The sequence below is a fragment of the Crocodylus porosus genome, unplaced genomic scaffold (genome assembly GCF_001723895.1).
Source record: "Crocodylus porosus isolate Cpor-Errol unplaced genomic scaffold, CroPor_comp1, whole genome shotgun sequence".
Taxonomy (NCBI): Eukaryota; Metazoa; Chordata; order Crocodylia; family Crocodylidae; genus Crocodylus; species Crocodylus porosus.
Genome location: NW_017728944.1, coordinates 449,020 through 463,103, shown reverse-complemented (window position 1 = coordinate 463,103; position 14,084 = coordinate 449,020). Strand labels below are relative to the sequence as shown.

Genomic DNA, 14,084 nt, shown 5'->3' with positions numbered 1-14,084 from the left:
TGTTTAGTGCTGACACTTCCACCCCAAACACATTCTCACCCTTTCTTTGCTCTATTGCTAACACAGACTCAGCTGCTGCTCTCAGCAATTTTGGGCGCCTTCAGGAGAAGACCTGTGGTCTGGTGCTGCAGTCTGTTGCAGTAGGACGGTCAGATCTGCTCTGGACAGGGGGCTGGGACTCAGTATTAGTGACTTCCGTAACAGATGGTGCCCCTCCCCACCCCATCTCCCACTGTTGAAGCTCTACCAGTGTTAACAGTGCAGGAAACTTCTTTAGGTGGGCCCTAGCCTGGACCAGGCCACTTTGGGCATCATGACATCACCTCCAGGCTGTGTCCAGGAGCCCCACCATAAAGCACACCCCACCCACCCTCCGTGCACAGCAGATCTTGGAAATGGCACGAAATGGTGTCTTAGAGCGGCTCTGACTCTAAGGAAATCAGAGGATGGTATATGGGCACGTGTGAGCCAAGCTGGCAGGGCAGCGCAGCTCCTTGCTGCTGAGTTTACCTTGTAAATCTCTGCTATGTTGAACCAGCGACATGATGCTGTTGCCATAGTCGCACTGCAATTTGATCCGCCTGACTACTTCCTGGTCTCCTGCCCATTCCTGCTTGAGTTTCCTATACTGACCTGGCTTCCCTGCTGCAGTGGAAGCCAGGTGGAGAGGTGGAGCCAGATGGCTCTGGTGGAGCCGGATTCACCAGCCCTTATGCAGTCCTTTGCACCCGTGCAGAGGGAGTGTTGAATGCTGATGGATCACAGAGGGTTGGTAGCAGGTGCCTTGGACTGTCCAGGAGGAGTGTGGAGTAAAGGAAGGATCAGACTCTTAAAAACTGTTTGCTTTTAGAATGAGACAGATCATGAGCTGGTGGAGGCTAATTTACTTAAAGCTGAGTGTGGGTGAAAGTCTCATGCTCTTGGTGGGTGTTGCTGTCACAGGCCACAAGTCCAGTATTTGCCTCTGGTCGTAGGCATCTTCCAAGACTCCTCTCTAGAATTCCCTGGGCATGGATTCTCTCGACCAGCTCAGATGTTGCCTCCTCCAGCACAGTCCTCCACCTACTGTTGTCTGTCATGGAGACATGATAGGGAGTCAGACCGAAGCTCTGCCCCAGCCAAAAGATTTAGCGGTAACATGAGTGGGAACGCCAAAACAGGAAGGAGGAGGTAACAGGGGTAGTAAGTAGGGTGGGAGCATCAGAGCAATATCATCCTGCAGCTAGTCTGCTCATAGTGGTGATTTAGTGGGATGAGGCTGGATTTGTGGCTATCTTTGGGTAGCACAGAAGTAGTACTCAAATAAGGCAAAGGCAAGTTGCTTAAGGCTTGGAGGTAGAAATTTCGACTGCACCAATGTGATTCAGCAGCACAAACCCAGTTGACTTGCAGGGGCGCTTGTGGTCCTGAATCATGTAGGTGCTATTGAAAATCCTCCCCTATTGCGACAGGGCAGCTGCTGAGAGGGCAGCTGAGTACTTCTCTAGGGTTTATGGTAGGACTGGGATCAGGAAAACCCTACACTGCAAAGAGGCAGAGAATGACATGTTTTACAGACCTGTTGATCATTTCCACTGTGGTTTAGTTTATTCCAGTATCCCAGCTGGAGCCCACATGGTCCACTGTAAACTGAGCAGGATGACTTATAGTGTAATTTTTTCTGACCATGTCACTCTCTGGTATTGCTCTGAAAGCCATTGTTTAGGTCCTGATTCTCCTGTGGGCCCCTTTGGGACTTGGGCTTAAATGCTAGGCTTTCAGAGGAAATTTCTCCTGGTGAGTAGTGTGTAGGGCCAATGGCACACAGCTGAGCAGTAACCTTGAAGACCATTTGCTTATATTACACTAGGAAGTAGAAAACCTAACTGAGACCTGAATCCCTCTGTGGTGGGAGTTGGACAGATGCACCATATGATACAATCCCTGCCCGTAGTGCAAACGGTCTAAAACCCTGGTGTTCAACCTCCAGCCTGCAAGTCAGATCCGGCCTGTGGAGGAGTGTTTTCCAGCCCACAGTGCTCTTCACACATCCAAAAATTTGTCAGGAGGTGAGTGGTGGCAGTGTTAATTGCTACTCCCCTCCTGTCAAATTTCTGGACCCGTGGGGAGCCTCGCAGGTCAGATGACATGGCCCTGCATGTGTGGCTGGATTGAGTGTGTGGTTAGAACAGGTACGTGGGGGTGGACTGGCATGCAGCTGGTTCTGCTGTGCCAGTCACATGCTAGATCGGGCCCTGCAGACTACCTCAGTATGCGGGATCCAGCAGACAGACTCGGAAATGGAGCACCACTGAAGCAAAGAAACAAGAGGGAAAGCATCAGTCAGCCCATTCTACAGCTGGGGAATTAGGGCACAAAGATTAAATGACCTGCCCAAGGTCATACAGGGAGCCCATAGCAGAGCCAGGAACAAGCAGTAGTTCCAATTCAGGTCCTAAGCTCAAGACCAGTCTTCCAATTGCAATCCCACTCCTGTCTGAAGCTGTTGTACCTCTGATAATTGCAACACCTAAAATGACAGGAACCGAAAGAAGTTAGCGCAAACGCATGATTTCTTTCTCTTTCTGTGGGTTTATTTACTTCATGCATTTGATTCTGGCTTTCTCTCTTGTCACTTTTATGGTTTACGCTTGTACTTCAATTTCTCTCTTGCCAAAAAGGCTTTTCTAACTTTAATCAGAGGAGCAGGTAAATCCTTTATATGTTTTTTTGGTAAAGAAATTTGTTTTTTCTCATTTATCAAAGCATTCTGCTTACAGGGGACTCTACTGGATATTGGAATTTTTTTAAAAAGAGTTATTTAAAAAAAATCAACCTGGTGTTCCTTCTGCTCAGGGAAAAGTGTTGAGGATGCTGTCTTCATCCATCTTAGACAACCCTGTCCTGTTTATTTATCAGTAACAGATTTACGTTAAAATTGTCAAGCGAGAGGAAGCTGCTTTGGTCAGCCCAATGACTCACTCAGATTTTGTTTATCTCCCATTCTTTTCCTGGGACAGTCTCTAGGAATGAATTTTTGTGCTGTTCCTTTTCTACAAAATGGTCTTAGTTACATCCCCTGCCTCTGGGTATCCTTTCCTCTCTTTTACAGGGGTGCATGCATGTGTGGTTGGGGAGGGGGTGGAATCTGAGTTCCTAGTTAGTCTGTCATTTCACAGTGTTGTGGACATGACTTTCATTGTAATTATAATCTCAGCCTTTGTAATTTTTCATACCTTCTGCATTGCTCTGTCTGCAGTGAGCTGCCTGTTTTATCAGTTGTAACAGGGCTGTCCTTTCAAATCTTCTCTCAGACCATTGTCTCCCTTTGATGCATTTGAAGAGCCAGATATGTTAATTCAGCCCTTCCTCTCTCTTCTTCCTTTTGAAAAAATCCACCCTCTTCCTCCTCACTAGCTGTGGCATTATTTACACGTATTGCAGGCAATGATGGCAAGGCTGGGCTTGGGGATTCAGGCCTACAGTTCTGCTGGATGCTGTTGAGCTCCCCAGCCAGAGTTACTGAGTCATGGCTCCTTTGGTGTTGGTAGAGCTGGGCATGGAGAGGTTTCATATCAGGAACAGGCTACCTTCCTGGACAAAGACAATGGACAACTTCTTTGACTTCCTGTCCTGGTACTGTTTGCCTTCTTTATAAAGACATTGTTATTCCTCTCCTCTGTTAGTTAAGGTACATGCACCGAGGAGAGCCTGACTAAATAAATAACTACCATAGGAACATATGGCCAGTTCTTCAGGAAAGTATAAGGGCATGTGCAGACAAAAAGGGAGTTTACTCTACCTTAAATTGAAGCGGTGGGTTTTTAAAAACACTGCTTCAATTTAGGGAAGGTAAACCCCTGTGTCGTGTACACCCATGTCTTACCTGCTTCTCTGGCAGTGGGGAGGAGAGGGCGAGCTTCCAGTGGGCAGAGCAGTCCCTGGGCTGTGGGGGGCAGTGCTTCCCTCCGCAGCGGTTGCAGCCTCCACACCAGGCAGTACCTGCCCACAGGCACCCAGCTCAGGCAGTCCCGGGGGGCGCCACAGCTGCGGAAGGAAGGACTGGGTCTCCACACAGCTCAGGCAGGCAGGCAGGCTCCAGGGGAGGAAAAAAATGAAGATCAGGCTCACTGCTTTTTTTTTTTCCCTTTGGTGGAGCCTGCCTTCTTAGGCTGCTGCTGGGCTGCCTGCACGGGCTGCCTGCACAGCCCCTGAGCTGCACAGAGCCTGGTGCTTCGCTTCGCAGCTATAGGGCAGCAAACTAAAACTCCTCACAGGTGTTTTAGTTTGCTGTGCCCCGAAGTCATTTAAGGCGCATTATGCCGCCAAATGTGCTACAGCAGCTGGCATTAATGCGCAATGCTGCTGACACATGCAAACACCAACGCCATTAAAGTGGTGCAAAAGCACGTAACCTGCTTTAAAGTGTTGTGCATACATGCCCCTTGTTTCGTCTACACACGCCCCAAGACAATAGAAACAGAGCTGATGGCAGAGTGGGTCAGGCAAATAACACACTTGCCTTGTGTGTTACTCTGAAATATGTTTCACACTCCACAGATGCCTAGAAAGACAGACTACATGTGAGTGCTCACCACAAAGCCATTTGGCCCTGGTGGAAGGTGCCAGATCGACAGTCCTGGAGGACTGCTGCTCTTCCCCAGGATCCATGCAGTCTGAGCAACACACACTTCCCTTCCCCATCACTCTGCTTCAGCCTACCCTTTAGAGGACAAGTGCAGCTTACAAACCCTGTGCTGCTCTGTGCCAAAGTCATCAGGAAGGTGCTGGTTGTAATAAAGATTCAAGTGAGACCCATCAAACTCACTGCATGAGGGGCAGGGCTTTGGGTGCTGCTGGGCAAAATGTGGCTGGGTAACTGAGAGTCAGAGACCCTTGCTTAACTGGTTTTGTCTCCCTGGGGGGCAAGGCAGGCCTTCTTTCTTTCTACCCATCCTCATTCTTTCTACTTTTCCCTCCCTCCCTCCTTATTTTTCATCCAGCACATTCACTCCTTTTTTCCTCTCAGCCTCTAGCCGTCATTGGCAGAGAGGAAGGGAAGGGGAGGGGAGGCAGGAGGTTCAAACCATCCTTAACAGAGTGCTCTCTGGTTTCAGGTTCTTCATCTCCTCAGTGCCAAAGGCCTCTTGTGGGCTAAGATCTAGTGTAGGGAGTATCTCCAGTCCTGGGCTAAAGAGTCTGGGATGGAAGATGCTTGCCTGTAGTATCTGAGGGCACCCAAACCCCAAGACCTCTGGGTTTGAGCCTGCATGTAGGATGCCTGCAGATGGATTTGGGAGTATCTGAAGCCCCAGGACGATAGGTCTGGGATGGATTATGCTCACTGGTTTTAGTGCCATACATGGTTTTTGGAACGATTGAGTTCTGCTCAATTGAGATGATTTGGAGCTGATTTGGTTATTTTGATCTGGAACACAAAATATATTTAAAAAAAACAAAAATTACCCTGCTGTACTGAGGTGCATACCTGGGGTGATTACAAAGAGCAGAGAAGGATCTCAACTAACAGAGAAGTGGTGCTGGCTTCTGCCTTGGGGGTGTTTAAGAAGAGGCTGGATGTACACCTTGCTGGGGTCATTTGACCCTAGTACTCTCTCCTGCCATGGCAGGGGGTCAGACTCGATGATCTCCTCAGGTCCCTTCCAACCCTAGAAACTATGAAACTATAATTCAGGCACCTGATGAGAGAAGGAGAGAGGTGGGGTGGAGGACTACACATATGGTCCTGGTGAGCACTCTCACATTTTAACTACAACAGAGGATTTCCAAGGTGTTCTGGCCTCAGTCTCTCTCTCTCTCCTGGCATTTGAGATGCAGAAGGGATTGCAACTGGTCTCATGCAGACTGGGTATGTATGGCAGGTCTGGAACTGATGGGACCCACGATAAGCTTGTCCAGTCGTCCTAAAATAATAAATAAAGTATAGACTCAAGGCTAGTGCAAGATAGGATCAGCAATATCAAGGACTGAGGAAAATTACTGATGCTCTTCAACTGCAAAATAAGGAGCCCAAAGAAGAAAAGTCATCTCATCAGTGCCCTTCTGTCCTCTTTCCTGCAGAGCTAACCCTTCCCGACAGGGCATTTGCTCTCCCAGGGATTGGATGTTCCAGCTTGCTGGGGAACATTCCTGCAAGACATCTTTCTAGTTAGTTTATGCAAGGGCACTTCATTACCCAGACTTGAGGACCCTTCTTTGGAAGCATACGCATAGGAGCTGGGAAGGGCTGACTTATGGGAAAGCAGACAGGGGACCAGCTGAGGGTTTAGGAAGCTTTGATTCTGGTCATAAATCTGTCACTGAGTGATTCCCCTTTGTGTTCCTCAGTTTTCCCAGCTGTAAAATCAGCGCAAATGACCTGAGAGGAGTCTTGAAACATCAGGATGAAAAGTCATAGGTATTGCTGACCCTCCAAGTTTAAGGGGCTTTTACTGAGGGTCAGTTGATGTGACATGCTAATAATCTTCAAAAGGTAAAAGGCTACTGCAGAGGGGAAGATGAGAAATTGTTCTCTGTGTCCACTGGGAAAAGGACAAGAAGTGATGGGCTGACATTGCAGTAAGGGAGATTTAGGTTAGATGTGAGAGAAGCTTTCTAACTCGAAGGACTGTTAAGCATTGGACTAGCTTACCTTGGGAGTCTGTGCAGTTTCCAACACTGGAGGATCTTAAGTGCCAGGTAGAAGAATATCTATGGGGAATGGTTTAGGTATAGCTGATCCTGCCCTGGGTCAGGCAGTTGGACTTAGATGACCTCTTGAGCTCCCTTCCAGCCCTACTCTCTATGACTGCAACCTAGTTCTCCACAAGTTACTTAAGCCTCCTGAGGGTTCTTATGTGTTGTCCCTGGGAGGTCCCAGGAGCACCACACTGCAGAGCTGCACTGCAGCCGGTTGAAGCATAGGTGCACAGGTGCACTGGAAACAAGAGCAGTGACTGTGTGGTCCATTGGATGGCTAGTCAGCATCAAGCCCTTCCAGGAGCATCCTAAGTCAGCAGACAATGCAGCTCTCTTATCAGCTCCTCCTCTCCGTCCTGCTGGTATGGGCTGTTCTGGTCTCCCTCTTGCTGAGGTATAAATGCCTCAGTTAGATGCAGTGTCCCCTGCTCCAAAACCAGGTTCACAGCTGTCCATTCCAGGGTAAGTCACAGGGGCTCATGCCTTATGTTACCAAGGCACATCACATTTACCCAGTGGGTTTCACCACACAGCAAAGAACCCCTTACACAAGCAGGCCCCTACGATCTGGAATCCTGAAGGTGATTTCAGGTTAACCATACTTGGTGGTGTCAGTTTTCTTCCTTCTCTGCTGTCTCGGAGTGTTCCCAGTGAAGATGTTTCTGTGTTAATTACTAAAAGCTGGTTTCTTTCAATGCCAGAAAGAAAAAAAAAAAGATGTGTATTTTGTAAGTGCCAACCAAGCTCCTGGTGTTTTGGAAAGCTTTACAAGTCCGGGGAAGGTTTGGCTCCTGCTGCTTGTTATCTAAGAGCGGCTGGCAATCAAGACTCCTGGGTTTGATTTCTGATTCTGCCTCTGAGTCACAGCGCGACCTTGGGAAAGAACTTTGTGCCTTGGGGCCTGTTTGCATGAAAGAGCATCACCCATTTAACTTCAATCACTTTCAAACCTGAGTTAGTCCGTCCAGTGCAAAGCCTTCCTTTGGTTTAACAGTGGCTTCTGGCTTATTGACTTCAGCTAAATCAATGCAAGTCACTCTTAAACTAAGTGTGTCCACATGGGATTGGTTTGACTAAACTGGTTTACAAACACACTGCTTACAAACTGATACATGTTCACAGGAGGAGACCTGGCCTTGGTCTGCACGTCTGTAAAAGGAAGATAGTAACCCTGGGACTCAACCTCCTGAAACTGTTTGTGGGACACTCCAAGATCCTTGGACAAAGGGAATGAGATGGGCACAGCATACTATCCTGGCTTTTTATCCTTCCTGTTTCCGGAGGGCTGTGATAGGACAGATCTATTAACTGTTGATGAGGCATTTCTACCTCTTAAGGAAGGAAGTGCCTTTGCAAGGGCCATTGCCTGCCTCTTAGGAAGGGAAGTGTCTTACCTTTTAGCTGTACAGGCATCACACAGCATTGACCAGCTGTGACAAAGCTGGTATAGAAACAAGTGCTTTGAAAAGGAAAGGGAGGGGAGCTTTGGGAAAAGAGAGCTAGGACACGGAGAAGAGAAGAGCCAGGGCCACTTGGCCTGGCAGGGCTGCCAAGGCAGAGGGAGCACTGCACACCCTGGCCGCTGTGGGAGCTGCAGTCTGGCAGCGCTCATGTGTTTCTGTGAAACAGGTGCTGTCACGCTCAGGTCAAAATCAAGGAGCCTTAACATCCTCACCCCCGCTCAGGAGAAGAGGTCCTGCAAGACAAAGCCCATTGATTGTCACTGAAGCTCTGCAAAGAGGGAGGCACCCCCAGCTCCTGCCAGACAGCTGACTTCCCAGGGCTGCAGGACTGCAAGGCAGTTCTTTGTTTTGGAAGGAATTTGCTTCCCTCGAGTTAGTGCGGTAGTCACCGTTAGTCTCATGTTGGTTTATATGGCCCTGATCTGAGCTGTACTGATATTTATGGCACTAGCCTGTTTTCATACTTGGCGCAGGTCTTGTTGTGGTAGGAAGCCTTTCTTGAGGCTTGTCAGGAGAGCAAAACCCTGCTCTGATAGAAGTGACTTGACTTGTTCCGCCAGAGGGCAGGGGATGCACGTCCTGGAGCACGGCATCGTTAAGTGATTCAGTGATTCAGTATCTGTGACAGACTTTTGTTTACTGTGTATTAGCCTCCCATTTGCCTCATACTGTCTTCTTCGGAGCTCGCGGTGACCTCACTGACCTGACTCCCAAATCTTCCAGTCCTTCATCCCACCCTGGCCTGGAGTAGTGAGTGTGCCCCACTTTGGGGTGTACCAGAGCATGCTAAACCCAAATGGACTGCACTAATCTGGATTCTACCGTCCGTTCCTCAGACCCCAACTGGTTCTGATAGTGATCTGCTGAGCCGATAGCCTCTGCTTTCTGAGAACAAAGGCTAAGTCATGGGCATCTGTTTGACTCCCATTTTATTACGGGCCTTAGCTGGGATGCAAACAGTGGCCACTTGGGGAGCAAGGATCCAGATTTAGAGAACAGAGGAGATAGCTCTTTATGGGCCTTCATCTCCTCGGTTAGAGAACAGGAATTCAGTTCCCCCCGCGGACGATTGTAGCATGTAAGCCTGAGAGCAATACAACATGCCCCTGGGAACTGATTCACAGCGTGGGGATCTGGACATAACCAGCTCTGGTTATGATGCCACCTTTGTGGTGATGGTGCCACCAGTCCCAGACTGTGAGTGAGCCATTGTCTTGTTGTTGGCTGTGTTTTGTCCTAACACAGAGAGAGGAGAGACTTGGCCTCATTCAGAGCCCTGGGCCCTTGACTCAGTTCCTCACCCCTCTCCACTGCCCTTTCTCAGGGGACCTTGGTATGTGCTGCAGGGTGTTTTTAAGCAGTGAGGGGTCATCTCCAGCAAGACAGTCACCCAGAAAATTAGGCTAAGCTATGTGGGCAGTGCTGGAAGCTATGAAGTCCATCTAAACTCCCTTCCTCAGCCAGCAGCTGATGGCTCTGTAAGAGAAGGTCCCAGGCCTTCTGGTACACTTGGCTTCCAATAATATGCCATGATTGATGCCAGCTCCTATACCTCCCTAGAGCATGTATTTGAGATACCAGGGATGCTCCTTGCTTTGCAATCCCCAAACATCAAATCCTTCAAAGGAGCATTTGCCTTCTGTTCCAAGCTTTTGGCACCAACCCCATGAGGGCATGTGGGGAGGTGAAGAGGCAGAAGGGAGAAGAGGGGAGATCCTTTAAAAATAAGAGCTCTTCCCTGACATCCAGGGCTGAGGAGCAGGGAAGTAACTCACCTTGAGGGGCACAGCAACTACCAGTGAGAGCCTGAGCTCACTTTGGCTCCCTTTATATTTTTCTGTTTGGGTTAGTTTTACTCCTGACGTGCCCTAACAACCAGAGCTGGTATGTCCCTGGTTGCCTGCCTGCATGGTCCCCTTTCTCCCAGTGCCCCCCCTGCTAATGCCCAGCACCTATCCCAAGATCATAGCAACATTAGGCAAAAACCACCGGGGAGGGGACTTTAAGTAGAAACTAAACCAGGCTGTGTGTCACAGTTTAAAGTCAACAGTTCTCAAGAAAACAGAATCTTAATGGTATTTTTTTGTTTTGTTCTTTTTGTTTTGTTTTTTGTTTTTTTTTTTTTGTTAGCAACCCAACTACTGGAGCTTTAAGGTCAGTATTTCTGATTTTTCACGCTTCTGTTTAAGATGCATGCGCTTTTCAACCTTTCTACATCTCTGCGTGCTTGGAGGTGGGTGGGGAGCCTGGAAGCTCAGCTCAGACTTTCCTGTGTTGGTTAGTTTGGGGTTTGATTAGCAGTGTAAGCTCACAATAAGGCTGCTACTGATGCTGCTGCTGGTTCTTCATGGTGAGTCTGGTGTGACAAACCTTTCCTATGGAAGAGATGAATGTAAGTCACATCCTGATCTCAGGTGCACCAGTCTAAATCCACACTCAACCCGTTGAAATGAAGAGCTGATCTGGACTTATCTCACCTGACAGAAACCAGAGTCCTGGACTCCAGGATTCTGGAAAAAGAGCAAAGGACACTGCAGCCATTCTGGATAGATTCTGAAATCCAGCCCAGATTGGGCTGTCCTGCCCGGAGGCCAGGTCAGGGCTCCAGGTAATTGAGATCCTCATGCTCTTCTAAGTAAATCCAGGGAGGGGAAGAACAGCAGATGCAGACAGCCCTGCACGCCTGTTGCATCTTAGCACGTTCAAAGTGTAGAGGGCTCTGCTAATCCTTGTACCACTCCCCACCATGTACTACACATCCATCACTTATGTGCACTTAGACTGGACAGAGACACCACTGCACTAATGAGTTTCACCTTGAACTTCTCATGCATAAGCACGACAAATTTGGGTTTCCACTGTGCTGAGAAAGGGGTTCCCCAAACTCCCCTGTCTGTTGATAGACTTTAATTAATAGGTCTGAGAAAGAGTTTCATGGTTTTCTCCAAAACAAGAGATCAGTGCAAAAAAAAAAAAAAAAAAAGCAAAGTTACTCTGGAAATCAAAGCTGTAGCACCCCACCCACAGGAGTGGCCCCCTGTCATAGCAAGCTTAGGGACCCCTCTGCATGACAAGAGCCTGGGGCACTAGTAGCTTCCTTGAATATAAATGCAGATAAAAATGTAACTCCCCTTCCCCCAGCCACCCATTATTGGGCTGATCCTGCCAAATAAACTTTGGTCTGGGATGTGGTGCCCATCTGGAATGGAGCTGAGTCATGCACAAAGCAACAGCTGCTGTATGTTTGGCTGGCAGAGGCTGAGGTATGGGAGGATGCAAAGCCATCTCCTCACTGTTGGGGAACCGCCCTGCTGCCTGTTATACAACCCTCAGCTTCACAACCTCCCATAGTGCAGCCCATTGGACTAGTGAAGCCTAGTGCTAGACCCAGGCAAGGTGTTGGGTGTCCCCTGAAAGCCACTGGGAATGCTGTCAAGCACTAGGGCAGGGGTTGGCAACCTATGGCACACAAGATGATTTTGATTGGCACCATAGGCGCTGGGGCCAGGAGGCAGCCAAGGCTGGGGCTGCACCCACCAAGGCCAAGGTGGGGAGGCAGCCATTGCCAACACTGCGCCTGCTGGGCCGGGAGGCAGCCAGGGCCAGGACTGCCAGGTCTGGGAGGCAGCCGGTGTTACGCCTGCCGGGGCCAGGGCTGTGGCCGCTGTGGCCATGGCCAGCCCGACACTGGGCAAGGCCGCTGCCCACTATGGCCCTTTCCCCTCTCCCTGCCCCTTCCCCCTACAGACTTTCCCACCTGGGGGTGTGCCCCCAGACCCTGCCCTGAGTGCCCAGGCCCACTGCTTGGCACCCTGGTGCTGCCTCCGCCCAGGTGGGACAGGGCGTCTGTCTGCCCGAGCCCCAGCTAGGTCTTCCCTCTCAGCTCTGGGCCTGGGTTCTGCCTGCTCTGGGACCATCAGGGAGGCCTTAATGACCCAGCCATGGCGGCTGCTGCTGCTGGCGTGTTGCTGCCTGCTGCTGCCGGACACTACCCTGGGCCAGTGGCCTTGAGCCATAGCTTGTAGTGGCAGGAGACATTGGTGGTGAGGGTCACATCCTCTTTTTTTCTTTCTTTCTCTCTTTTCTTTTTCTCTCTCCCCTCTTCTTTTGTCTCCTTTCTCTTCTCTTTCTGTTTATTGCTCTTTTCTTTCTCTCTTTTTTCACTCTCATCACAACATGCTTAACAAAACAAATACACAAGAGTAAAGATAATATAAGAAGTTTTATTTATTGTCACCAGGTTTAGAATTTTTAGAAAATCAGGTATTTACCATAAAAAAGGCAACATTTATCACTATTAACTTTACTAATACACAGTGTGTCTTGCCATGTACCTCCTGCCCTCGATTTGTTTTTCTGGCATGCCGGCACTCCGGCACCTTCCAAAGTAGGCATTGTAGTTCTTTCGGTGCTCTGGCCAAGAAACTTTGCCTACCCCTGCACTAGGGAATTGGGGCCTGTGATGGGGCAGGTGCATCTGCTTTATAACAAGCTTGGAAGGAGAATACAGCCAGCCCCGGGGCACACTGCTGTATGCATTCAGGTAGTCAGCGGACACCATAGTGGTGTGGAGGACTTCTGTAGAGCACAGGGAGGGCACCTGTTCATGAGCTGTCATGCTTACTCTGAGAGGAAGAAGACAGCTCTGCCACTGTGGAGCTGGCCTGGGAACGTGGAGATCAGGGTCCAGTTCCAAACTCAGAGGCATAACTAGCAAGCTTTGCATGCTGGCAGGATGGGTGGGGAGTGCCATGTGCTGGAGACCAGGGTCAGTGTGTCAGTCTTATCTCCTGCAAAGAGTTAAAACTGCTGGGGGGTGCTGCTGCAGTGCAGGCTCCCTCAGGGCTGCCCCACTCTAAATCTGTGCCTAAGGTTGGTTATGCTCTTCTCTAGGCTTTATGGATATGCTGGGGCCTGTGACTCCAGTTCTCTATCTCAGTTTCTTTATCTGTAAAAGGGGGTAATGACACTTGCCTGTGTGTCGAGGTTAAGGGGGGTGCATGAATGTCTGCACAGGGCTGGGTGATCATCACTGGGCAGAAGGGCAATAACTTTATTTTTAACCACATTGGGCAGTCACTAGCTAAACCTAAAACTCAAGGAAATGCAGACCAGGCATCCCTATGGGTATCTCCTGGCTGTGCCAATGACTTCAGTCATCCTGGCTTTGATCAGTATTGCCCTTGCAAACAGTCACCCCACCGTGCAGTGCAAAATATGTGTGCATCATAGAAAGCTTCCCCTACCTCCCATGAGCACTTCATGGCTGAGGAAGGGGGTAGCAACAGGTCAAGACCCCTTTTTGGTGTTGTAAGGCGAGCCGTCCCAGCATAGGGTAGAGAGTGCGGTCGGGGGGTGCCTTTTCTGGAGAACATGACGTGGGTCTTTCCAGCTGTTTGCGTTGTGCAGGCAAGGGACCCTCTGGCTAAGAGAGGCATTGCCTCTGACCAGCCTCCACAGCCTGGCTCTCCCAAGGCATGTTGCTGCAGGAAACCAAGAAGGCTGAAACCTCCCTGAAGCAAAGGAAGGTCCCTTGCTGTCTGCCTCTACTATAGTGCAGGGTATAAGCCTGACAGCAGCTGGGAAGGGCTTGTCAAGGGAGAGCTGCTCTTTCTGCCTGGGAGGTGATTTGGGGGAATAGGTCCTCTTGGAGCATGCTAGAAATGCCTCCATCCTCAGGGGGTTTACTAGCTGCAGGCTTTGCCCTTGGCTGCAAGAGCACTTTTCACCCCTGAGCTTCCATAACCACCAAGGCCTCCTCATCTCTGTCACCCTGCATGGGTCACTCCCTACTCTCCCCCATTGCTGGGAGCATCAACCCCCCACCCCCACCCCTACCCCCATCTCTGGTCTCTCGGAGTGAGCTCTCTTCCTTGCCACTGCTGGAAGTGAATGGGGCAAGAGAAAGCCTCTTACAAGGACAGGTGGGGGAACAGACAGACA

At 49.7% G+C, this 14,084-nt stretch overlaps 1 protein-coding gene across 1 annotated transcript in view; it reads left to right on the top strand.

Moving 5' to 3' along the window:
- The window catches only part of SRCIN1 (SRC kinase signaling inhibitor 1), a 200,067-nt gene that overhangs the window by 117,746 nt on the left and 68,237 nt on the right, over window positions 1-14,084 (top strand). The window contains exon 3 of the mRNA XM_019550251.1: window positions 10,272-10,295. Coding sequence (XP_019405796.1) covers window positions 10,272-10,295 — 24 coding nt within the window. The remainder of the gene's footprint in view (window positions 1-10,271; window positions 10,296-14,084) is intronic.